This window comes from Lycium barbarum, chromosome 4 (assembly GCF_019175385.1).
Source record: "Lycium barbarum isolate Lr01 chromosome 4, ASM1917538v2, whole genome shotgun sequence".
In the NCBI taxonomy this organism is placed as follows: Eukaryota; Viridiplantae; Streptophyta; class Magnoliopsida; order Solanales; family Solanaceae; genus Lycium; species Lycium barbarum.
In genome coordinates, this window is record NC_083340.1 from 30,697,075 (window position 1) to 30,723,678 (window position 26,604).

The window sequence follows — 26,604 nt, forward strand, 5'->3', positions numbered from 1 at the left end:
AGTGTTAAATGTGTTTGGTCATGGAAAGTAGGCGTCAACACTTGAATGCCACACATCTTTTCTGCTGTCAATTATCCATTTCATTGAATAATTTTGTTGGGTACGAGCATAGAGTTCAATCACCAACAAAAATTGAGGAAGGTTCCATCAAACTATGAACCAATTGAAGAAGTTAGGGAAATGAATACTCCCATCACTTAAACTACAAGTGTGACATACTACCAACCAATAATGCTATTTCAGAATTACAATATCCATAATTCTTTACCTTAAAACTCTACTTAGTTATCTTTGTGTCACTCCTATGCTGATTCAGAATTTAAATTTTATGAGTTCAATTTTTTAGGTCTTATTATAAAATTATTTAACTTTTAATTTATAGATTTAAATTGGATTTTTTTTTTTGAATGAATTGTGGTAATTTTTTCACACATATATATAGTCTGTGTCAAAAAATAATGCATTCATTAAACCTATTGTTTATACTCTCCATCTGCCATTGCCTCACCCAAAGTAAACCTCCAGATGCACCATTTAGGGCTATCCCGAATTCTTCTAACATAGCTTTAGCAAATTCAACAACCTAATATTTGTGACATGAAGCAAATTACCCTTTCTTGTATATTTGGGCAAGAGTAAAGCTATGTAAACTAGCGATAGTTCGATGACTAACCAACAAGTCAATAACAGATCCGGCTCCTTACCATTTCCCTATGTGGACTATGAATCCTCCACACGTGTCTCTTATAATATTTGAAGGATTGGCTTTAATTTGTCCGTTACTCCTTTAACCAGTGTTGATTTGTTTTTTTCTTCTCCCTTTCCTCTCTTCAAAGACAAACGTTTTTCTATTCCTCCATCTCCTTTATTTTCATGGTTAGTGTTTAATTAAAGGTAGAAGCTTAGGCTGTTGAGGCTTCTGAAGGCTTCAAATGAGATGCTTTATGTTTTTTCTTAGCCCAAATTCCTCCAGGTGTGTGCATTCGCATTCATATTTTTCTTCGGCAATGAAAAGATTGAAATTTACATTTCTAATGGTTGTGTGGCATTTCGACGAATTTGAGGTTGCTAATTTTTATATCAAAACAAGTCCCTTATCTGCTAATTCATGGTTTTGCAATTCCTTGATCGGGTTTGTCATTTATATTTCAATTGTAAACCTCAATTTCCTTATGACTGCTTTTTGATTCTCAATTAATATGACAGTCCGAAAGTAGAAGATATGATTTTTATCCGAAAAATTAAAGGGTAGAGACGACAGCATACAGAGAAGACGAAAGACCATTCTAAGTTTGTAGAAAGAAGGGGGAATATAGAGCAAAAAGTTAACCATGGTTTAGTACAAAAAATCCAATCCACTAAAATTTTGACGGCACAAGTATAAAAATAATCTAGAACTCCACTAGCGACATAAGGGTCTTTATGACACAATCAACGATTCGCTTCATTTTCAATTAGGCCTTTCGCTTCATTTTCAATTAGGCCTTGCTCTAGCTTCTTTAGGGGTTACTACTTCTTTGGTAGCTCAACACATGTACTCTTTACCTGCTTATGCAAAATTGATCTTGTTGAGAAATCGATGTCTTACTCCATAACTTTGAGGGAACCATATCCTGACAATAGGTTCGGTCCAATTTGGACGCCCATTTAGGAGGTGCCAAACAAACCCCATCATTGATTTGAAATCTTGATAAGGTGAATACCCAGTCTATTTAACGCTAGGCATAATGAGTATCCTAAGTATCCGGATCAATCAAAAGTTCAATTCTATCCGAACTGCTCATTTTCAAATGATATCCACATTGTTCACAAATATTCATTTTTGATTTCAAAAATTTCTTATAATTTAATCCATAACAATTTTCGCATTGAAACCACAAAAGTGCGAAAGGGAGAGTAGTAATAAGTCATATAGAATCAATGGATTCATGATAAAGTAAAATCCCTCGATGACATATTTTATCACAATTAATATTTTGAGACGAGCCGTTATAATGTTCAAAAGTAAGAAGCGTGCAATGCTAGAAGCCCAAACCAGCCATTATAATGTCCAAAATTAAAGCTAACCTTGCTTGTGAGACGAGCTGGCAATGAAGGGAAGCAACTACTCTTACAACCAATGTATATTGCAACATTTAATGGAAAATCCACAACAAAATGAAAGGTAAAGAAAAATTATGTTCCAGGAAGTATAACACTCGGAAACACCAACAAAACCTGTCAAACCATTCCAACCAGAGCAATATTGGAGCTCTGGTGAAGATGTACGGCCCATACAAAAAAATATAGGTTTACAATGACCAAGCCCATAGGATGACTAACTTGAAGTGTTGGATCATAGAAGCAAACAAGCATCATGTTATTTCTATCTCCACCAGGGAGATCTACAACCAGTACAGCAGTTATTCTCAATGGAAAAAGATTGAAGGGAGATGAGTTCTTCAAGGAAGTGTACGCTGATAAAGAGGCAAAGCTCCCAAAGCCTCACGTTCTGCATTCTCCCTTTTAACCTGCAAATAGTACAAACCAAGCGCATTAATGACCACTCTAGTTAAGGCATTAAGCTCCAAGAATATAAGTCAGCCAATGAAAATGTATACATAGAAGTTGCAAAATAGCCTTAAATCCATCAGTAATCAAACCCATAAGGTGAAGATCAAGGGGTATGATTGTTCGGAATCCCAGTGATCAAACAGAGCCATAACAGAAGTGAAATACAGAGCAACCGCCCAAAATGCCAATCAAAGAACGAAAAAGAAAGAGAAATTGACAGCAACATAAGGGAGCAGCAACCCAAGGTTTTACATGCCAAAATAAAAGAAAAAGTAGAATCATAGTTGAACCACATTCATCCATCCACCTGTTTATCACGAAATCTTGTCTCCAATTCAAAAGCTATGTACTAACGGCAAAGGCACATGAAGGAATTGGCTCTTACTATCAACCAGATGGAGAGAACCGCTGCGCTTTACCTTACGAATATCTAAAGGTGAAGATCTCTTTTCGACTAGCAAGTTTATGAACCTAGGTCTAATGCTGCTTCAGGATAAACTAGATATGTTGCGAAAGAAACTGGATATTTTCCTATGGCTTGGACCCTTTCACTCGAGAACTCAAAGGGGGGAAAGAATTCTTCAACATAATCACAAGAAGGTGGTTGTATCCAGGAAGCCAATGGCTAAAAATGCTAAGGCAATCATTATAGGGAAGTCATTTGCAAGTGATACACTAGTATATTTTGCAGGTAACTGAAAATGAAACGACACAAGGCACAGAAGAAGATGCAAAATGGCTCCACCAAACAAAAGGGCCACTTTTACTCGACGCACACGGATAACAAGAAGGCACATACAAGGGCCAAAAAATTGATTGTTCGAAGTAGATTTCAAGTAAAAGTAAATCTTTAAGAGATCAATGATCATCTGATGCTTTGAGTTGACATAAGGGGCAGAAAGGCTGTCTAACAGGATGATTTCATAACAGGATAGGGGGGACTGGGACGAACCGCTAGGTCTGTCCCATTTAGCTAACGGGACCGGGGCCTTAGTGGGATTTTTATAATTTTAAATATTTAAGTACTAAAAATCATAAAAAGAGGATAGTGTGATACAAGACTACATAAATGGACAAAAATGTAATAAATTTCCAACTTAAATGACTAACATTACAAAATCAAAATATACAAACTTAAACGGCTAACATTGCAAATCTAATTTTCATATATTTAAAATAGTGAACAAAGTTCAAATTTGCATCAGGGTGCCTATGCAAAAAACTGGTACCCCCATATCCCGGTGCAAACATATGCTTATATGTTTCACCACTAAGTAGACACCAAATCGTATCTTCATCTAATCACTCAACATACTCCACACCAGGCTTTTTTTTTTTTTTGCTAGTCTTTCAGGAGAACGGGGCTAGCGGTTCATCCCCCCAACCCGTCCCACTAACGTCCCGGTACCATGATATAGGGGTGGGACGGGTTTTAGGGTTAGGGGGAGGGGGCCGTGGGACGGGTAATGGTGTTGGGCCCAGTGTCCCGGACTGTTTATGACCCAGTACCAGGACACCTCGGTCCAGGCAGGGACATCCCGGTCCGTTAGACAGCTTGAAGGGGCAATAATGTATTCTCATGGAAACTGGAAACATAACTGAACCATCCAGAGCTGAAACCAGTAATAGAAGATGGAAACTTACCAGAGCCAGCATCTCCTGAAGATAGCTCCTAAATGGTGTTTGCATTGCCTGCAAAAGTTGTTAAAACTTTTATGACTAGCGAACAAGTAAAATACCTACAGCAGCATCTAGCTCAGTTATAATATTAGAATAAGGAACAACAATAATTTTCCCAACCCTGAGGATGGTTATAAGCAACTGCTCCCTGCTCCTCAAATCCAAATAATCCAAAAAAAAAAATATTTGCTATTGCTCTACTTTCTTCTGTAACCCATGAGAAGGTTGACCTTTCAATCCTTCCACCAGAAAGGATATTTACATCAAGTGAGTTTCAATTAGCTTTCAAATAGAACCGACAATGAATCTACCAATATAAAGGCCAACAGGAAATAATTAAAAAGAACAAGATTTCAGATTATTCAAGAGTAGCAGACTTTCACAATATAAAGAACGGAGACGATCTTTGCCATTAATACCAACATGGTGTTTGCATTGCCCACAGGAATTGTTTAAAACCTTTTTTGAACATCTAGCTCAGTTAATATTAGCATAAGGAACAATCATGATTTTCCCAACCCAATCGATGGTTATATAATCAACTGCTCCCTGCTCCCCGAATCACAACAATCCAAAATAAAAAACATTATTCGCTATTTGCTCTACTTCCTACTGTAACCCATGTGAGAAGGATATTTATATATACAATGGACGGTTATAATCAACTGCTCCCTGCTCCCCAAATTAAAACAACCCAAGAAAACACACCACTTGCTGTTGCTCTACTTTCTTCTGTAACCCTGTGAGAAGGATATTTATATATACAGCGTGGAGATGATCGCTGACACACAAATATCAAGCACTTTCTTCTATCACCGGGAAACTATGTATTTTGCATGCCACTTTTATGTAGTGTTAAGACAAATCTTGCTCAATGTCAGGAATAATTCACTCTACTCGGGTTTCTTCAGCCCAACAGGGTAGCCAAACGCCCAGAAAACCAATAACGGGGCAAAACATGAATGGAGAGGTGATCTGCCTAGTAAATATTACTCCCTCCGTCCCAATTTATGTGGCACCATTTCCTTTTTAGTCCGTCCCAAAATGAATGTCACCTTTCCTTATTAGGCAACTCTTTAATGACACCTTCTCTATTTTACCCTTGTTGGGTCCCACTTACTTTTAAAGATGTGTGCTTGTTGTGAAGAAAAGTCAACAAAAGTAGGCACTAAAGTAAGGGCAATTTGGTAAACATAACAAAATCTTCCCTTATTTCTTAAAACTAGTGTCACTTGGCCCGTGCTAAGCCCGGGCCCAAACCGACATTAAAAATTCAATTTGTAGATACTTTTTAAATTTTTTCTGCTTTTGGTTCTTCATTTTTGTAACATCAATTTGACATTTTTGAAGGACTTCTAAAATATTACTCGTAAAGTATAAAAACGTATGTTAAAGGAAAACATTTTTCTTAGTTTATATATTAATTTTTTTTAGGAAAAAAAAATCAATAACTGAAAGCTCTTCTAATTTAATTTTTTGAGATTAAGTCACGATGATCCAAATTGAGCTTTTCATACGTTAAAGTAATTTCATTTGAGTTCTTTGAATTGAACTCATATTGGCTAACTTATTTTTTACCAAAAAATATTTTGCAAAATACTGGATAATTAATATGTTACATAATTTAGGACAAAATAATTAAGTTTAACATGAAAAAAATTATTACTCCTAAATTATATAAATATATTATCCGTTTTTTTACAAAATATTTTAATAATAAAAAAAGTAAAAAATATACTTTTTGCAATTGTCTAGTATTATTACTGTATCGAGATCAAATTAGATTTCTTTAAATACAATGTTTTCCAAACATTTTTAGAATATATATAAATACAACAACAACAACAACAACAACAACCCAGTGAAATCCCACAACGTGGGGTCTGGGGAGGGTAGAGTGTACGCAGACCTTACTCCTACCAAGGTAGGATGGCTGTTTCCGAGAGACCCTCGACTCAATAAAAACATAAAAAGAGGTCAGATACGGCTAAGAGATTCAAAGCGATATGGAAATGAAGTAACGCAAGCGACACAGATAACATAGAATAATCAAAGCACAGGAAATAACAGATAATAGCATAATAGCATAAATTAGAGCACAAGCAATTATACTACGATAATGCGACTATTAATAAGGCAGGGTAATGAGACTATCTACTAGCCTTCTACCCTAATATGGGTCCTCCAAACCCTCCTATCTAAGGTCATGTCCTCGGTAAGCTGTAACTGCGCCATGTCGTGTCTAATTACCTCTCCCCAATACTTCTTTGGCCTACCCCTACCTCGTCTGAAACCATCCATGGCCAACCTCTCACACCTCCGCACTGGGGCATCCGTGTCTTTTAGAATATATATAAATAATATCTCATATTTCCTCTTTTAATATAGTAATTTATTAGATAATTTTATGTTAAAAGTGTGCGCACGTAAATTTGATTAATTAACACCATACTTCGAAATTCATTTTACGATTGAGACGGAAGAGCTATTATTTACATTTTTGATAAATTTTAAAAGTATTTAACAATGATATATTGAAACAAGTTTAATAATATTTTCACATAAAAAAACTCAAATATGTATGAGTATGCTTTGTGGGGCCACTATAACATTTTCCATGACATCTTTTTTAGTGGCATAAAAAAAGCCCTAAAAGTTCTTAAAATTTACCAAATGTGTGACAATTTATAAAGTCATAAGAATTTCAAGTAGGAGTAAAAAAGGATAAAAAAATTCATGTGAAGACTACAAAAAATGGAGATTCTCCCTTATATATAGTAGTAATCCATGCCCGGTCAAATGGTGCCACATTAATTGGGACGGAGGGAGTACAATAATGCTCAAATAAAAACAAAGCCCGCCTGCGTATGGGAGGAAAAAAATAATAAACATGCCCACATCTTTATACAAGACATATCAGTACAAGTCAGGAGTAGTATAAAATGAAAGAGTCAAAAGAATAATTTTTCCAATTGGCCGCAGAACGAGCTTGGGCCGCTAAAGTCCAAGGAGTGTCACAGAGGTGAGGATGCTAAGGTAGATGTGTGACATGTAAGATCAAGTAAGATTACAAACGACCACATTTACCAGAAGGTGCAAGTATCACATATCGCAGATAAAATGGGATAAGGTCGGTTGACAGGAGTATAGCCAAAAGATCTAGTTTATGGGTTCTGAACCACAATCTTTTTGTTTACTAAGTTCTGGATAGATTATTATTTGTATTAAATGATATTTTTATTACAACTACAGGATTTGACCCACACCTACTGGGTTCCGCCTAACTCGTAGCTTAAGGCTGGCTCCGTCCCTGAGATGATTTAATGATGTCTTAAGAGTCCATTTGGATGGGCTTATGGCTTTTGACTTATAAGCCAAAAGCCATAAGTTAGGAATTCTAGCTTATGGCTTTTGGCTTATTTTTGCTGTTTTGGCTTAAGAACAAATGCTTAGAAGCACTTTTTTAGTTTACCCAAACGCTCTGAAAGTGCTTAAAAGCTATTTTGGCTTAAAAGCATCTAAAATAAGCCAATCCAAACAGGCTCTTAATCCCAAACAAGTTGCATAGATTCCGAAAGATAAGATATATATGGAGATTTAGTTAGGAACATATGTTAGTCATGTTAGTACATCTATTTTAGGACACATGCTCTTTAAGAGTCTTTTAGCATTGTCATAAATTTATATGGCAGTAGAAAATAGAAACTTCTGGTACTTTTTATTTTGTATAATTGGTTTGAAATGCGTTTGAATGGAGAATCATGATCAGCAAGGATTTTTACTAGGCGTCATATTGGGGGCTTAGCTAAATTAGTTGCTTCCTTTCTGGACACAGAAAATGATGCTAATGCTCACAAGTTGGCGTATAAAGTGGCAATTTGTAAATGGGGAACCAAAAAGAGAGGCAAGAAGAATTTCAACCTTCCTGTTTCCTCCTAATTTTTGTTGGTTTTCTTTTTTGGGGTTTGGTCCTTTTCTTTTGGTTGGTTGGGGATTGTGGGTGGGTTGGCGGGTGGGGGAAAGGTGAACTTTGCAAGACCGCTTATTTGGTTGGGAAGAATAGGTGACTCAAGGCCTAAACAGGTTTAAGAAAAAATGCTGGGAGGATTTCACCACCACTGCTTCCTCCATCTACAAGTTTCACTTAGAAAAAACATACTGGCCCACCCTCCCATTACCCTCCTTCCACTAATAATAAAATGATATCTAATTGCTACAGTTCTTTCTCATGGAACAGAAGTTCTGGAGATAATATTCTTCCCTTATTATTTAATTATAGCAAATAAAGAATACAATAATTAGTTACTTCTATAAACCTAAATCAAAAGGGCCCCACATAAAATACAACAAAGGTTTTTTAAAAATTTGATAAGCACAACAAAGAATTTGTATCTACTAAAGCCTAAAGAAGATTAAAACCCTTCAAAAGCGCATATAGAAGAGATCAAGGTTGATTTCCAAAAGTTCCATCATCATTTGCTACTACTGTTTTATTAGTTAAAGAAAGATCTTCGTTTAAATAAGTTAACTAAATGAAACATCACCACCTTCAAGTAAATATTTTAGCTTTTAGCTTGCTCCGTCAACTCGTAGCCATCACATTCACTAGTGCCTCTCTTATAACGACAAGAACAAAATAAGCAAATGAAAGAAGGCAGCAAAGTAAGGAGGAGGGAAAAAAGCATGGAGCCCCCAAGGTGTTCTTCGATTATTACCGTTTACGTTACCAGGTGCACCAATACTTCACATGAGGAAATTACACATAATTCAACTTATCTTTTTTTTTTTTTTTTGACAATAACATAATTCAACTTATCTTAGTTGCAACATACAATGGGACTCTATGCAAGTACCTGGAGATCCTCTGGGAGGTACTGGTGCTTCATGGAAAGGTCCATGGCACGCAAAAGACGCTGGTTTCTTGCATCAACAATCTCCCTCGGAATGCGATTAAGAGCTTCCTTTACGTCCAAATCATACATTGGATCATACAAATCATCATATCGAAGCCCTTGTGTAACAAAAACCCATAATGAAAAGTTAACAAGCAGATCAAACAGCATAAGATCGTAGGTGATATTATAACTCAAATAAGAACAGTTGGAACGGTGATATTAAAAGACGATATTTCCTTCTCTTTTGTCTACTTGTTTTATTTGTTTATCTATTTATTTAGCTATTAGCTTTAAGTTTAAGTTGCTGAACTACGCGTCAAGACTTTCAATTAGATCAAATGGTTCTATTTCTCAATCTTTTTTACTAGGTCATACAAAACCAAGGTCAAAAAGATTAAATCAATCATTCACAACCACCGATATGAAGGATTCCTCTAAAAGGCTAAAATAAGGCTATTTTTCTTCACTTCACTCATAATTACAAGAATCTAGATTTGAGTATCGTGTAGTAAGAGAAAAATGAATCGGAAAAGAAGATTCTTTTTAATTTCCCTTTCAGTTGATTTTATTCAAGGATTGACCAAAATATTAATAATTCTTAGATAATAAAAACGATTAAGAAAATTATTCATTTTTATCAATAGAATGCATGAACTGCATCAAAATGAGACTCTGTCAAAGTGATTCTTTTAGCAGAAGAAATTACACAAAAAACACTCTTGACTCCTTGATCTAAACAGGGAATTCAAACAGCTTTTGGTAGGAGAAACCAAAGCAGTGGGATTTTATCTTTTGCTAATAATGCCAGAATACCAAATAACTAAAGGGAATTGTGCACCAAACTGTGATTGCTGTCTGGATAACTGAAACAGTGAGATATATACATATATATTACAAATGGATTAATGTCAACAATCCAGATGCTAATACATGTTTTTACAATGACATGCATTCCCAGGAAACGGTAGGAATATATTTATTACATTTACGCAACCAGATAGTGTTAATGGACACCCTCTAGCACATACGTGCAAGGAGAACACCATCATCTTAAGATGGACAGAGACCATACTGAGATGAAATTTAAATCTTTTTGGGGTTGGTACCTCTAGGTACCTCTACTTCAACGACTGGTCAAGGTTCATTGTCTAAGCCAATGAAATCAAAAACTTGGAACAATGATATGCAGATAGGACATGGGACTAAAGGTAAAGTCGTGAAAATTTATATACAAGAAAGTGAACAATGCACATCAATAACACAAATCCTAGAATATGTACTTATGCAAATGAAAAGGAAATGATAATAGAAATAGGTAAAGTATATGAAATGAACAAGCTGGACTAAAGAAAATAAAATCAGAACAATTTCAAATGGCAATAAACATATGTAGAGAGGTAAATCCGCGGTAAATATACCAACATTTCTATATGGGGAAGTATCGTCCGTCAGTTACCCTAATGCTGGAATATATAAGTATATGAAGTCAATTCTTGCACCAAAGGGTGAGGCTAGCAGTCAATGAAGTGGGTTGAGAACCATGAGGTCTCAGGTTCAAATCCCAGTAGAGATAAAAACTCGGTAATTGTTCTCATATGTCCTAGCCTTGGTGGCTAGAGTGAGCTGGTAGCTGTTGTTGCTGGTGGGAGGTATCCCGTGGCTAGCCCGGACAGCTAAGATGGCCTTGTAGGTAGCGGGCACAGGCCAACTTGCTAACTCCTACAAGCACCGATACCGTTTTAAGTATGACCACCAAGGCTTTGTCAGATGGGACGAAATCACCTATTTTATATGTGCTAGATTTGAACCTATCCATCTCCCATAGTTTTCACCCGACTTTATTGACAGCTATGCTACACCCTTGGGTAATCGACTCTAGAACAATTTTAAATGGTAATAATATACATTAACAACATCAGACAGATTCACCTTTTACAAGATCTAATCACAACCATTTTCTGCTAAATCAGTGTATATTAGACATCAAAAACCCGATTCAATTTTCATTGAATATACAACACTCTCTTTCATCCAAACCAAATAAGTGACCAATATGCTAGACCACGTAACCAATACAGATGAATAGATCTAGAGATAGAAATGGGTAAGAAATAAAAAGTAAAGACGTAATTTGTTTAATTACCGAAATTACGGAGGCGAGAGGAGAGGGTTTTCTTGTGGATGGCGGCCAGAGGGTTCTTTTTGGGATCGACGAGCCATTTGGAGAAAGCCGATGCCATTTTTCGATCGTAAAACACACTCTAATTTAATCTCTCTGATTAGGAATTTTCCTTTGTGTTGTCTCCGGAAAGGTCTTAGGTTTTGTGGTTATTTATTATATATACTACCACACGCTCTCCCGTGTACTTTTACTCTTTTACCCCTAAGGGAAAGCAGTAATGCTTCGTTTGTCCTACTGCTAATCCTAATTAAATAACTATTGATCACTTATTAACACTTAATAAGGGCAATAAGTGATCCCTTATTAAGTGTCATAATAATTTGTGGCTATATAGACCAGCACTCTCTCTGGTACTTTTACACTTTTGCCCCTAAGGGAAAATAATACCGCTTCGTTTCAAAAAAGAATGTTACTATTTTTTCATTAAATCGAATAATTTTCTAATTTGAAAATAATTTAATGTAATTTTTTTATCTTTATTGATGAATAGCTTTGTATAGCTTTATGGCATGTTATAGAGGATATAAGTTTTAAGAATATTATAAGCACAAAAATATTATGATATATTTAAGATTATAAGTTTTATAAATTTCCTTTGACTTCTAGATTTAATGTCTTATCAAATTATGTCATATAAATCAAAATAAATAGAATAAATACGCGTGAATTTCTCTTAATTTATGAAAGTATGTAAAGGGATCCTTCCTTACCCTCTTTTTTTGATGAAAAATTTAAATGGAAATTGTGATAACTAATGACATCATTATGAAATTTCTCTATTTTTCACTCAAGCAGAAGTAGTCTATATTTTTTTCTTTCTTTATTTCCCATTTTGGAGAATCTACAGTGTTTTCACACTTCTCTTTCGGTGTGACTCGGACTCTAGAACTACCGATCGTGGATGAAAGTGTTCTACCAACTGAGCAACCCTCACTTATCAGAAAAAGTCTATCTAAATTACAATAAAGAGGAAAAAAAAATGGAGGATGAAATTAATATTAAAATATTGATAGCCTCTTTTCCTACGCTGTTGAAGCTTTACATCGTACCTGACAGTTGCCGTACTTTAGCAACTACTTTCAACTGTAAAGTTGATATTAGAGGGGAAAAGAGGCCTTTAGATTTCAACAGTGCATTGAGATTGAATTATAATGTTGATAACTTGAAACACCCGATGCTGAAATGGTCAATTTTTTTTGACTAAATTGATTTAAAATCACCCCTTTTTTTGGATAACGGTGGTGCTTAACCCAGCTTGCACGCTCCTTGACTATTCTTCGAGTACTTGCTACCTTCACCAACACAGGTACCGAGTAACTCTGTCTACCAAGACTTCGATAATCTCACTTGCCTTTTTCTCTGCCCTATCCACAAATATCAAGACATGTCTACATTGTTTTACTCCTGCCAGATAAATGGATAAGAGCTAACATCAATTGTACTAAAATGAATCCTCTGCTCCACAATAGTAGGTCTATTCCTTTTCCTCATCCCACTTTACAACCTACACACTTGAATGGCCCCGAGCTTACCACAGAAATGGCTTTTTACCTGTGATAGATCAGAGAACGCTTAGAGGTCTTTAAGCGTCACTGGGACATAATAATATGTTTGGTTTGCATGAGTTTGGTTACTAAGGTGAGTCTGCGCACTGGATTGAAGTCGCTGAACCGCTCGTAAGAGTCCAATGGTGAACGAGTGACCCTTCTCCTCGTACAGATCATACGAGTGACCCTTCTCCTCGTACAGATCATACGAGTGACCCTTCTCCTCGTACAGATCATACTTGTCCAAGATTAAAACAAGTGACCAAAATTATAATATATAAATTATAAAAGCACAAGTCCAGAAACTTTTCCACCTCCTATCATTCTACTATCATATTTCTTCCAGTAGATGCCACATCGAACATCAAGTATAGATATTTATCTTTACAGTGGAGACTAGAGAAGGTAAATAAACTAGAATATTTTTCGATGAGTAAAGAAAGAAATTAATTTATTATGAATATAACTAGCCGAGCACCAGGACCATGCTCGTGAGTACAAAGCTATATACAACTCATGCTACTCCTCAGGGTTAAGTCTATCACAACAATAGACTTCTCAGTTTACAAAAAAAGCAAGTAGTAACTCAAACACTTATTTTTTTTCTGCTTTTCCTTGAAAGCACCAGCTATTTCTTTCCTTCCGTAATACCACCAGCATACATGATGGGAGAAGGTTACACTGCGTAGCTTCCTTTACAAAATTAGTTTGGCATGTTGCAATCAGTTCAAACGAAAGGGGCCAGAGGTTATTATCAATAAGAAAACACAACCGAAATGTGCAGAGAGGATCTTGGAAAGCTTAGGAACTCCTGTGTCATTTTAGCATAATCCGGAAACACATCACTTCCTAAGAATGTGGCAGCAATGACGAACTTTTTTAGCATGGTCGCATGCTTGAGCAAATATTTTACCAATGGCAGCACAAACTCATTTTCACTTAGCAGTCCACAAAGGTTATCGAACTTGATGGTCTTCAGATGTGGAAATGAGCCGTTAAAATTATGCGTTTCAAACCTCCTGATTTGTTCATCCTCATTTGTGTACGTTGACAGCAGGTCCTGTAGGAAAGAATCCGCTATATTAACCAGTTAACTCCCCTTAGATGGAAACAGAAAGCCAAAGAGTTCATTGTGGATTGATGAATTATTAAATTTAAGGACCATCTCAGGAGCTTAGCAAATGTTACAATGTGGTACATGCAAACAACAAAAAAATGTTTCAAAGCTTCATCGAATTTGATCATTTATCCCCTAACATGAAGGTGAGTGTACAATCCCTTGTTAAGCATCTTTTTCCAACAACTACAAGAAGTTTACTCATACAATCAATTTTAAGTGACAACAGGAAATTTCTGTCAAAGAAACTCAAGCTGAACTACTTTCTTGACAAAAATAAATTGAGAGAACAAGAGAGTTCGTCTAAACATCTTACACAAAAACAAAATAAATCACACTGCTACAGCAGATTTAGCAAAGAGAAACCATCAATTTTCCAGACTTAAATGCAGATTCTGAAATCCAAACAAAGCAATATTGAAATGCAATTTCCAGAATTTGAACTACGCATTCCCTAGAGCAATATCTGTGAACCATTGAGAAATACTCACCTCGATCGACAAGCACTATAAAATGGTTCAAACCTCATCTAGGATGGATAAAAAATGTAAAAATGGATGGCAGTCGCAGACAAGGATGATGAGGACCAAGTGATATTATTATGGCACTCTCCATATAAGACTGCAACATTTGCACTTTCCTATGGGCTTAAATAGTGTCTTGGACATTGTATTAGAAACATTTGAGTTACAAAACCTATTTGGCACTATGAACCTATTATTGAAGAGATTAAAGAGTTGATTCAAAGTGAAGTACTCAAGGTGACACACTATTACATAGAAGTCTATGTGTGGCTGATTCTTTAGCTGGATACAGTAACCAAGGGGATGCAGAAAAGAAGGTTTTCAGCTTTAACTCGCTCCTGAGAGAAGCTAGAGGAAACTTAGGGTTGACAAGTGGAAGCTCGCTTCCTTCAGAATTCGAAAGAAAGCCCAAAGCATATCTCAATAATGCAACAAGATGAACTTCCTGATTTGATTCGTCCATCAGCTCACATGTTACTTGAGAATACTCCTCCCACTATTTTTTCTTTTTTAGTTCTTATGGAAACAACAACCAGGGGAACAGTATCCACAAGCTAGAAGCTATTGTTGAAAACCTCATTAACTACTTAAGCTAGTTATGTTTCAAATTGCAAATGGGAGTCCTCCTCCTGTACAGAAAACCTCTTTTTGCTTACACACTAGAGGCTTATGTCCTACACTTTTGTCAAAGATTGAACCTCCTTAATCTTCTGTATACTTGAGGATTGAACCGGTTCAACTCTTACCTTGTTTGAACAGGTAAGGAAGTCATGTCTCCCGCTCAGTAACATTTTATCATTATCTATAAATATATTACTGAGGTGGCCTAATTTAAAAAAAAAAAAAAAAAAAAAAACTTTTTTGAATTTTTTCCTGAAGTACTTAAGATCAAAATATGTTGATATACATCATCTTCTTCCTCCAATAATAGTTGTTTGATATGGATAACATGAAATAACAAAAATAAAGGTCTAAAAGGAACTTACACTTGAGTCGTTATTGTACCAGTCAATGACCAATGTCTCAAGATCCAATGAGCTCTGCAGAAAGCTGCAAATTCCAGGGAAGTCCAACTGGTCCACGGCTACATTAAGGTCTAAAGATTTCCGGCTTGATGGTGGAGACTGCCATCCTTTCAACACCAAGATGGACATGCACTTAAAAACAAAATAGACAAACCAGAATAGGTTAAAACAAGGAAATATGGCATACTTGATAATTGAGATGCAAATTGGAAAAAAACCAACAGCATAATTTAAAAGTATGATCAATGTAAATTAAACCAAATTTTAAAAGTTGTTCTATCCCTTGTAAACTCTTTAGTACTTACCAACTTAATTATCAGATTATCCTTAGGAGCTGTTAATGTTACTAAAGTGATGATTGAATAGCAACTAAAACTTCACTAAAAGAAAGATTTTGAATTTTGGATAACAAAGAGTATGAATAAACCTCGATGCACCAGGAACCCAATTCAAGATTCTCGACATGGACAACACTATAAAGAAGTTCCTTCAAACAGCTAAACTCCTTCTCCAAGTTGCGCTCTTCATCCTCAAAATCAAATTTTAAACGAAGAATTGCAGTAACAAGTGATGCCACATTTCTCTGCCCGATGCGTATCTCACTGCACAATCCCACAAGTTCCAAATGCTTAACATGCGGGGCTAATATTTCGAGCCAAATATCATGATTCTCATTGTAGTATTCTTCTATCGTCAATTCTCTCAGCTTCAAAGAGCTGATTTCCAGGCGTTGTATGCCCGAAACTTTATCTAGTTCCAAGCATTCCAAGTTAGGACAACCAGATAATACCTTTTCCATCAGTCAACTTCATGTACCCAATTTTAAGAGACACCAGACTACTCCAATTAACACTGCCACAAGGGTTCATTTGGCAGCGCAATAAAACCAACTCCCTCAACGACGAATTCTTAACTCATACCTTTGGTCATTCTCAAAAAGAAGGGAAAGTGTAAATTCTTCAACATTAGCAACTTTAGTAGCAAAATGTACCCATAAATCAACATCTTTAGCATAAAGCTCCTCACTGAATCTCCTGATTTTCTCGCAAGACTTGCAGTAATAAAGTTCTCTGTGGATGGTGGCAAGGTAAGCAAGGGTGAACTCTTTGCTGTCACTAATAGGGAAGGTGAAAGCGAGTGAAAGTGGAACAGACATCCAAAGAAACCGCCATCGTGTAGACAATACACTGCTTCTCACAACTTGCTTTGAGTCCCACAACTTAGAGAGGATGTCAAGTAGGATCGGGTCGGGCAAATCACTGACTCGGTCTCCTCTCACCATGATTTTACTCTGCATCTCAATTGCAGTTTGGTAAAGTTGAAATTTGAGTTTATGAGCAAAACCTAGGTCAGTCTGTTCATGTTAGAAGGTTGGACCTACTTGGGCAGGATGGCAGCTTAACTCGCCAAATTGAACCATTTGAAAATTTAGTGAAAAAAAAATAAAAAAAGGGAAAATTGTTGGTTTGATAAAGTCATGAAAAATAAAAAAGAAAAGTCTTTTGCTACTTTCATTTGGCAATTAAATAAATGGACTCTCTCGGTTTTAAAATGTTTGTCTCGTTTTGATTTGTCATCGAGTTTAAGACTTTTGAATCTATAGTCTTAAAAATATCACGTGAAAAGTTGAAATTAAAAAGTTATCAAAAAAGAAAATACATATTTTTTTCAAACGTAAGAAAAAGGAAAATCAGACAAACATTTTGAAATCATGTGGGAAGTTGAAATTAAAAAATTACCAAAAAAAATAAATAAATATTTTTTTCAAACGTAAGAAAAAGAAAAATCAGACAAACATTTTGAGACAGAAGAAATATAAAGAGTAAATAAATAAATAATAATGATTTTAAGCAGGTCAAGATATTAGTAAAGGGCTACTAGACACAATTGAGTTTTGGGTTCAGGTGTCCAATAGGTAAGACCTTTCAGACAAGCTAAGAGGCCATACACGTACTCGACCTTCTAGACACATTAATAGACAACTCATTAAATCTATGTACATGGTCACAAATTATTATTTTTTCTGTATCAATTTATTTGACACTTTTCGCTTTCCGAGATTCAAGTGGTATGAACTTTGACTATTATTTTAAGATGTATTTTTCATCAAATTGATATAAGAAAAGTTGCAATTTATAGTACTTTTCATGTAATTTTCAAATATTAAATTTTAATGTTAAAATATTGAGTTAATCTAATCCAATTTAACTTTAAAGTTTAAGCAAATTAACTCTCGAAAAGCGAAAAGTGCCACATAAATTGGGACGGAGGGAGTATTATAGATTCATATACACTACATAACACACTTAATTTTGTAGGACATGCATACATGTTTCGCTGAGTGTATCTTGTAAAATTATTGGTCATTTGATGTTGTCACAGTAGATAGTCGAGTTGAATTTTTTAGTTCCTTCGCTTTCAAGTTGGCTAATGCTTTACTTCCCGTTTTGATATGCACGCTCATCCTGAGAATACATTTCTGAGGCTTAGCTAGAAATGGAAGATTACAACAAAGGAATCATGTTCTTGTCGTTCTTTAGGTATGTTTTATTATCCTCGTTTGCGCCCGCACGTATCTCGGGCTACTTTGAGCCATCTTAAACTTATAATTAGCTCGTCTGGACATGAAAACTGCAAGGATGAAAAATGTACGGGCTTTACATTTCTAGTATGCATCACCTTGTTCTGAAGTAGTATACTACTACCACTGTCCTCCAGAGCAAGCCACATCTGACCATTGTCACTCATGGCACACATCATTTATAGTTGGTACCTGTCCTAAATGATGTCAAGTGAAAAAGATCGCTAATAACACATGATTTTTAGAAGGCTGGCTCTATCAACATAGTAAAACTTAAAAAGTGTACCTAACCATTAAAATGAGAACAGTCTTATCATTCTATTATCGAACATCAGCTATATGTAGTATATATTTATCTTTGCAGAGGAGGCTAGGATGGACCTCTTTCTGTGATGCCCATGATGGAGGTCGGGCTACTGAAGGTTGTGATGCCCATGGTGAAGGGTGGGTGATCGAGAAGGACTAGCAGTCTTCTAAACTGGCAAGCTTTTGAAGGAGTGCACATGATACCATCAGAACATGAGAGAATAGTGAATATCTTTATAAGACATAAGATAAGTGCACAAGGTACACGCACTTTTGGGCTCGATGTTGGCGTAGCTCAAGTAGGGGCGGATTTAGAGGTATCCGAGGCCAACATCAGGAGAGAATAGTGAAGATCTTTATAAGACATAACATAAGTGCACAAGGTACGCGCACTTTTGGGCTCGATGTTGGCGTAGCCCAAGCAGGGGCGGATTTAGAGGTATCCGAGGGTGAACACCCTCGGCAAAAAATTACAGTGTATATGTAGGATGGATTTTCTGTGTTTATGTACATATATTAACTTTTGAACACCCTGAATAAATGCAAATGGTTAGCTTAAGTGGTCCAGGGTGTTCAAAAAGTCTCTAGCATTCTAGGTTTGATTCCCATCAACAACATTATTTTTTATATTTAGCTTTTATTATTTTTTTCGAACCCCCTGAGTGAAAATTCTGGATCCGCCACTGAGCCCAAGGGACAGTTTGTGAAGACTGTTGGACCAAAGTGGACGATACGTGTCATGGGCTTGGATCGTGATGCTTTCCCCGGATCAATGGTACCTAACTAGCATAATGTTTTCCTCTTTTCATGGAGTAAAGAAAAAATTTAATTTTATGAATACAACTGGCCGAGCACCAAGACCATGTTGTTGAGTAAGACAAACTGTATACAACTCAAGCTACTCTTGAAGGTAAAGTCTATCACAGCAATAGACTTTCTCAGTTTACAACAAAAAGCAAGTAAATTCAAACACTTAGTTTTCAGTCACGAGGCTTCTGCATTTCGTTCAAAACATCAGCTATTTATTTCCTTCTATAATACCCACAACGTCCATGCTGAGACTAGGTTCCACAACTTTGCTTCAGTCCTTAAGGTCTTTCTCTATCCAAGTCCAGAAATATTTTTTCCACCAATTAAAACAAGATAGGCCAACTGAAAACTTGGACGTGTAATGAATCTTGAAATACTATTCACGCAGAATGATTTTCAACCTTAAATTTTCATAGGATAAAAACATGATCAGGATTCACCAATATGAACACAAATCACAAGACATCTAGAGCAAACTCTCATACATGAGCCTCATCTTGTTTATCAGCTAAAAACTAGTTGCAAAAATCAAACATTAACAACTTTTATAAAAAGAAAATAGTTGTTAGGTATGTTGCAATCAATTGAAACAGAAAGGGGCAAAGGTTATCAATAAGAAAAGACAAATGAAGCGTGAGAGAGGATCTTGGAAAGCTCAGGAGCTCCTGTTCCATTTTAACATAATCCAGGGACATGTCACTCCCTTCTAATATGGCAGCAATGACGAACTTTTCTAACATTGTTGCATTCTTGAGCAAATATCCTATCAATGGCTGTATTAGTGCTCCATAAAAATTATTGAACTTGATGGTCTTGAGACGTCGTAATGAGCAGTTAAATTTATGTGTCTCAAACCTCCTGCTATGTTCATCCTCATCCGTGTACCTTGACAACAGGTTCTGCAGGAAAGGAGCCGCTAATGTTAGTCAGTTATTCTCCTTAGATGGGAGTAAAAAGCCAAGGAGTTGATTGCATGTGGATAAATCAAGAGGTGATGAATTTTTTATTCAAGGAACAAGTCAAGTGCTTAGCAAATGTTACGAAATGGTGCATGCAAGACTATAACAAAATGCTCCAAAGCTCCATTAAACTGATTATTTATCTCCTCATCTAGACATCTTTTTCATAAACTAGAAAAAAAAATTGACTGTAGAAATGGCTTACTCATATAATCAATTTTGATAATGACAACATGAATTTTTTGTCAAATCAACTCAAGGTGAACTATTTTCTTGAGAAAAATAAATTGAGAGAACAATCCTCTAAACGTATTGCACACAAACGGAATAATAAGCATGCTGATTCAACAAAGAGAAATCATCAACTTTCAAGATTAAAAGCAGATTCTGAAATCCTTACAAAGCAGCATTCAAATTAAATTTCCAAAATTCCAACTACACATTCCTGGGAGCAATTTCTGTGAACCCATCAAGAAAAACTCACCTCAATGGACAAGCACTATTGTAAAATGGTCCAAACCTAATCTAGGATTGGTAAACTAAACACATATGGCAGTTTTAGACTAGGACAATATGGACCAGGTGACAAAGTGAGGAACAAACATTATGTCTGACGTATTTGCACTTTCCTATGGGCTTAAATGGTGTCTTGACATGGTATTAGAAATATGTGGACTTATTGTGAATGTTGTCAAAGGAGTTGCCAAACCTTCTTGGCACTCTAACCTATTATTGAAAAGATTCAAGGTAAAGAAGTCAAGGTGACAGAGAAGCCAATGTTGTGGCTGATTCTTTAGCTGGATATAGACACCTATTAGACGCATAGAACAAATTTTACAGCTTTAGCTCACTGTCAAGAGAAGTTAGGGGTGACTTACGGGTTGATAATTGGTGTTCCGTTCCTTCAAAATTTGATATAAGGCCCAACGCTTACCTCCAATAATGCAACAAGATGAACTTCCCGGTTAGATATTTTTTTGAGCGCACATGTTACTTGGGAATACTCCTCTCACTTTTTCTGATTTTTAGTTCTTATGGCAACAATGTACAGGAGAGCAAGTCTCCACAAGTTATAAGCTATAGTTGTGAAGCTCATCAAGTACTCAGGCTAGTTATGTTTCACATTATAAATGGGAGTCTTCGAACTATACAGAAACAATCTTATTGCTTACACTAAGGCTTATCTCCAACACCATTACGTCAGGTTCAAATCCCAATGAAGTTAAGAAAATACTAGGTGATTTTTTTCCACATGCTTATGCCTTGATGAGAAAATTTACCTGGTATCTGTGCTGGTTAAAGGTAGTAGATTTTCGTTGGAATAATTGAGGTGCGCAAGGTGACCCGGACACTTTTTCACCTGCCATCAGTCTATTATCATACTTCTTTCAAAAATCAATTATATTTATCTTTATGGTGGGGACTAGAGAAGGGAATCTTTCGCCGGATGGATGGTCCTTTTCTGGACCTCTTAATTGTTAGGTGTGGAATTGGCCAAACAAGTCAATTCTTTTGTTCACATAGTCGTGATGTAAGCGCTTACCTCATAATAGTTGTGATGTAAGCGCTTACCTCATCATAGGAAATTCATTCCTATAAATGGGTAGCTTATGGTTCATTTGTAAGATATCATTAAGATCATTTGCTATACACATCCCAAGAGAGAAAAAATCTAAGAGAAATACTCTTAGTGAAAGGCCTAAGTAAGAGAAGGTCTTTGAGAGAATTTTCTGTGGTAAAATTCTTGAGTGTAATTGGGATTGGGGTTGTGAGGTTGAGTGTTGTAAACACTTGTAATATTTCTTCTTTAATAAGATCTGCAGCAGCAACGTGGACGTAGCTCTCACATTGAGGGTGAACCACTATAAATCTGTGTGTGCTATTTATTCTTCGCTTACATCACGGCGTAAGTAGGTTCTGTCTAAGGAGGTTGGTATTTAAGTGGTCCAGCTGTGACCCTCCAATCTTTCCTGGGAACCTGCTTACAAAGGTCGGATTTGGGATTTAAATCCTAACAACTGGTATCAGAGCAACAGGTTGTGTTGTGATTTAGAAACGATGGGAGGCGAAGATGGTACGACGCACGACATCGGTAAATTCGATGGTACAGATTTTGCGTTCTGGAGAATGCAAATTGAAGATTATTTATATAGCAGAAAGCTTCATGAACCTCTGAGTCCGAAACCAGAGGAGATGAAGCAAGCAGATTGGGATCTCCTCGACAGACAAGTTCTGGGAGTCATTCGACTGACGCTGTCGAAGAACGTTGCTCACAACGTGGCAAAGGAGAAGACCACCGCAGATATGATGAAGGTATTGTCTGACATGTATGAGAAACCTTCGGCAAATAATAAGGTATTTCTCATGAAGAAACTATTTCATCTAAAGATGATGGAAAATGCTCATGTTGCTGCACACATAAATGAATTCAATACCATTGTAAATCAATTGTCATCGGTAAAAATTGATTTCGATGATGAAGTACAAGCTCTAATTTTGTTGGCATCCCTACCAAATAGTTGGGAGCCAATGAGAGCAGCGGTTAGTAATTCTGTCGGCAGTGACAAACTAAAGTTCAACGATGTTAGGGATCGTATCCTTGCTGAGGAGGTGCGCAGGACAGATTCGGGAGAGGCATCGACGAGTTCTGCTTTTAATGTTGAAAACAGAAGCAGAAATTATGACAGAAACTACAACCGAAATAGGGGCAGATCGAAGTCAAGGAATGGCAGGGGTCAATCCAGACCAGGACGAACACATGAGTGCTGGAACTGTGGAAAACCAGGTCACTTCAAGAAGAACTGCAGGGCGCCAAAGAAGGAGGACAACAAGGGGGCTGGAATCAACGCTGCTACGGAAGACATTGGCGATGCGTTGTTGCTATCGGTTGACAGCCCGATAGACTCTTGGGTGCTTGACTCAGGAGCGTCCTTTCATACCACCCCACATCATGATATAATGACAAACTACGTGGCTGGGAATCTCGGCAAAGTTTATTTAGCCGATGGAGAGCCGCTAGACGTTGTTGGCACGGGAGACATTAATTTGAAGATGTCAAATGGATCCTCGTGGAAGATTACAAAAGTTAGACATGTTCCAAAGCTGATGCGAAACCTGATTTCAGTAGGTCAGGTTGATGATGAGGGATATGATCTCAACTTTGGTAATGGGTCTTGGAAGGTGGCGAAATGTGCTATGGTAGTTGGCCGAGGAAAGAAGATTGACACTCTCTACATGACGGATAGCTGTCGTGATATTGTTGCTGTGGTTGACAACACAAAGAAGACAGATTTGTGGCATTGTCGGCTTGGGCATATCAGCCAGAAGGGGATGAAGCTGTTGGTGACAAATGGCTTAATTCCGGAGCTGAAGACGGTGGACCTTCATACGTGTGAGAGCTGCATTCTCGGAAAACAAAAGCGAGTAAGCTTCTCAAGTGCAGGCAGAGAGTTGAATGTCGAAAAGCTGGAATTGGTGCACACAGATGTGTGGGGACCTACCACTGTACCCTCCCTTGGAGGATCACACTACTACGTGACCTTCATTGATGATTCAACCAGGAAGGTATGGGTTTATTTTATGAAAAATAAATCCGATGTGTTTAGTGTATTCAAAAGATGGAAAGCCATGGTCGAGAATGAAACAAACCTCAAGTTGAAGTGTTTGAGGTCCGACAACGGCGGAGAATACACTGATGGTGATTTCAAACGGTACTGTGCCGATAATGGGATCAAGATGATGAAGACTATTCCTGGAACGCCGCAACAGAATGGAGTAGCCGAAAGAATGAACCGAACGTTGAACGAGCGTGCTCGGAGTATGAGAATACACTCTGGACTGCCCAAGACATTCTGGGCAGATGCAGTCAATACCGCGGCCTTCTTAATTAACCGAGGACCGTCAGTTCCCTTGGATTTCAGAATTCCAGAAGAAGTCTGGAGTGGCAAGAAGGTAAATCTTTCATTTCTGAAAGTGTTCGGTTGCTTATCATATGTTCATAATGATGATACGGCTAGAAGCAAGCTTGATCCAAAATCAAAGAAGTGTTACTTTATTGGCTATGGTGACACCGAGCTTGGGTACCGATTTTGGGATGAACAAAATCGGAAGATCATCCGAAGCAGGAATGTTGTCTTTAACGAAGAGATACTGTACAAAGACAAGCTGCAAAAGAATTCAGAATGTTAGGACAAGGAATCGTAAATAGTCGATTTGAGGGACTTTCCGGCACCTGAGCCGCAGCCAGGTACAACCGAGGCAGAGGAACAAACAATCCGAGAAGGTGCTGATGAAAGTGCTGATTCTGAAACAAATGAACAGACGCAAATCACAGAGCTGCGTAGATCATCCAGGATCAGGAAGCCGCTTCACAGGTACTCTCCATCCCTCAACTACATTCTACTCACTGATAGAGGGGAGCCGGAATGTTATGAAGAAGCAATGCAAGTCGATGAATCGACTAAGTGGGAGCTGGCAATGAAGGATGAAATGGATTCACTATCGGCAAATCATACATGGGAATTATCCGAGTTGCCAAAGGATAAAAAGGCATTGCAAAACAAATGGGTTTATCGGATAAAGGAAGAACCCAATGGAAGCAAGCGTTATAAAGCAAGGCTGGTTGCAAAGGGATTTCAACAGAAAGAAGGCATTGACTATACAGAGATCTTCTCTCCCGTAGTCAAGATGGTGACTATCAGAACTGTTCTTGGGCTGGTAGCAAAGGAAAATCTACATCTGCAACAGATGGACGTGAAAACTGCATTTCTTCACGGTGATCTAGACGAGGAAATCTACATGCGACAGCCGGAGGGATTCAAAATCAAAGGAAAGGAGAATCTGGTGTGCAAACTTCAAAAGAGTCTGTACGGACTAAAACAGGCTCCAAGACAGTGGTATTTAAAGTTTGATAGCTTTATGAAGAAAGCTGATTTTTCAAGGTGCGAGGCAGATCACTGCTGTTACTTCAAAAAATTTGAAGACTCGTACATGATACTGCTACTCTATGTCGACGACATGCTAATCGTAGGAGCAAACCTACAGGAGATTGATCGGTTGAAAAAAAGGTTATCGGAAGAGTTTGCAATGAAGGATTTGGGAGCTGCAAAGCAAATCCTTGGGATGAGAATCGACCGAAGCAAGGAGGGCATCAAACTCTCACAAGAAGAATATGTGAGGAAAGTTATCAAAAGGTTTAACATGCATGATGCCAAGCCAGTCAGCACTCCCTTGGCTGGACACTTTCGGTTGTCAAAGGATCAGTCGCCGACAACCGAGGATGAGAAGAAGCAGATGGACAAGATACCTTATGCATCTGCAATCGGTAGTCTTATGTATGCAATGATATGTACAAGGCCAGACATTGCACATGCAGTGGGAGTTGTCAGCCGATTTATGAGCAATCCGGGAAAGCAACACTGGGAGGCTGTGAAGTGGATATTCAGATATCTGAAAGACAGCTCGAGTTCAGCTCTGTATTTTCGAAAATCAAAAACAAGATTGCAAGGGTATGTTGATGCTGACAACGGTGGTGATATTGATAGCAGAAAGAGCACATCCGGGTATGTTTACACCTTCGGAGGTACTGCAATCTCTTGGGTTTCCAAGTTGCAAAAGATAGTAGCTCTCTCTAGTTGTGATGATGAGTACGTTGCTGTGACGGAGGCCACAAAGGAAATGATGTGGCTACAATCTTTTCTGCGGGAATTGGATTAGGACCACGAGGGAAGTGTGCTATATTGTGATAGTCAAAGTGCCATTCATTTGGCAAAGAACCCGGTTTACCATGCTCGAACGAAGCACATACAACTCCGGTACCATTTCATTAGATCAGCTTTGGAAGATGGAGCGCTAGTGCTTGAGAAGATCACAGGGAGTCAGAATCCAGCAGACATGCTGACAAAGGCAGTGACGATAGACAAACTGAAGCTATGCTCAACTTCAGTTGGCCTGCACGAAGTATGAAAGTAGGAAAGAGCTGCTGCATCGATCAAAGTGTGAAGACAAATTAAAATTAGTCTTCAAGTGGGAGATTTGTTAGGTGTGGAATTGGCCAAACAAGTCAATTCTTTTGTTCACATAGTCATGATGTAAGCGCTTACCTCATCATAGGAAATTCATTCCTATAAATAGGTAGCTTATGGTTCATTTGTAAGATATCATTAAGATCATTTGCTATACACATCCCAAGAGAGAAAAAATCTAAGAGAAATACTCTTAGTGAAAGGCCTAAGTAAGAGAAGGTCTTTGAGAGAATTTTCTGTGGTAAAATTCTTGAGTGTAATTGGGATTGGGGTTGTGAGGTTGAGTGTTGTAAACACTTGTAATATTTCTTCTTTAATAAGATCTGCAGCAGCAACGTGGACGTAGCTCTCACATTGAGGGTGAACCACTATAAATCTGTGTGTGCTATTTATTCTTCGCTT

General features: G+C 37.3%; 1 protein-coding gene and 1 pseudogene across 1 annotated transcript; both read right to left on the reverse strand.

The window, feature by feature from the left end:
* Positions 1–2,091: 2,091 nt before the first annotated feature.
* Positions 2,092–11,450, reverse strand: LOC132635779 (cytochrome b-c1 complex subunit 7). The gene is made up of 4 exons (XM_060352302.1): positions 11,272–11,450; positions 9,087–9,244; positions 4,198–4,245; positions 2,092–2,510 (listed from the first exon to the last, which is right to left on the reverse strand). Exons 1-4 carry the CDS (start codon positions 11,366–11,368, stop codon positions 2,442–2,444), a joined length of 372 nt encoding a protein of 123 aa, XP_060208285.1. The 5' UTR covers positions 11,369–11,450; the 3' UTR covers positions 2,092–2,441.
* Positions 11,451–13,154: 1,704 nt separating this feature from the next.
* Positions 13,155–16,805, reverse strand: LOC132637363 (F-box protein At5g03100-like; annotated as a pseudogene).
* Positions 16,806–26,604: the final 9,799 nt, after the last annotated feature.

Excerpts from the sequence above, each read along its gene's own strand:
- LOC132635779 (XM_060352302.1), bottom strand. The coding sequence starts at position 11,368 with ATGGCATCGGCTTTCTCCAAATGGCTCGTCGATCCCAAAAAGAACCCT. Across the intron at positions 9,245-11,271 it reads CTCTCGCCTCCGTAATTTCG|GGCTTCGATATGATGATTTG; the intron begins GTAATTAAACAA and ends TTGTTACACAAG. Across the intron at positions 2,511-4,197 it reads TTCAGGAGATGCTGGCTCTG|GTTAAAAGGGAGAATGCAGA; the intron begins GTAAGTTTCCAT and ends TACTATTTGCAG.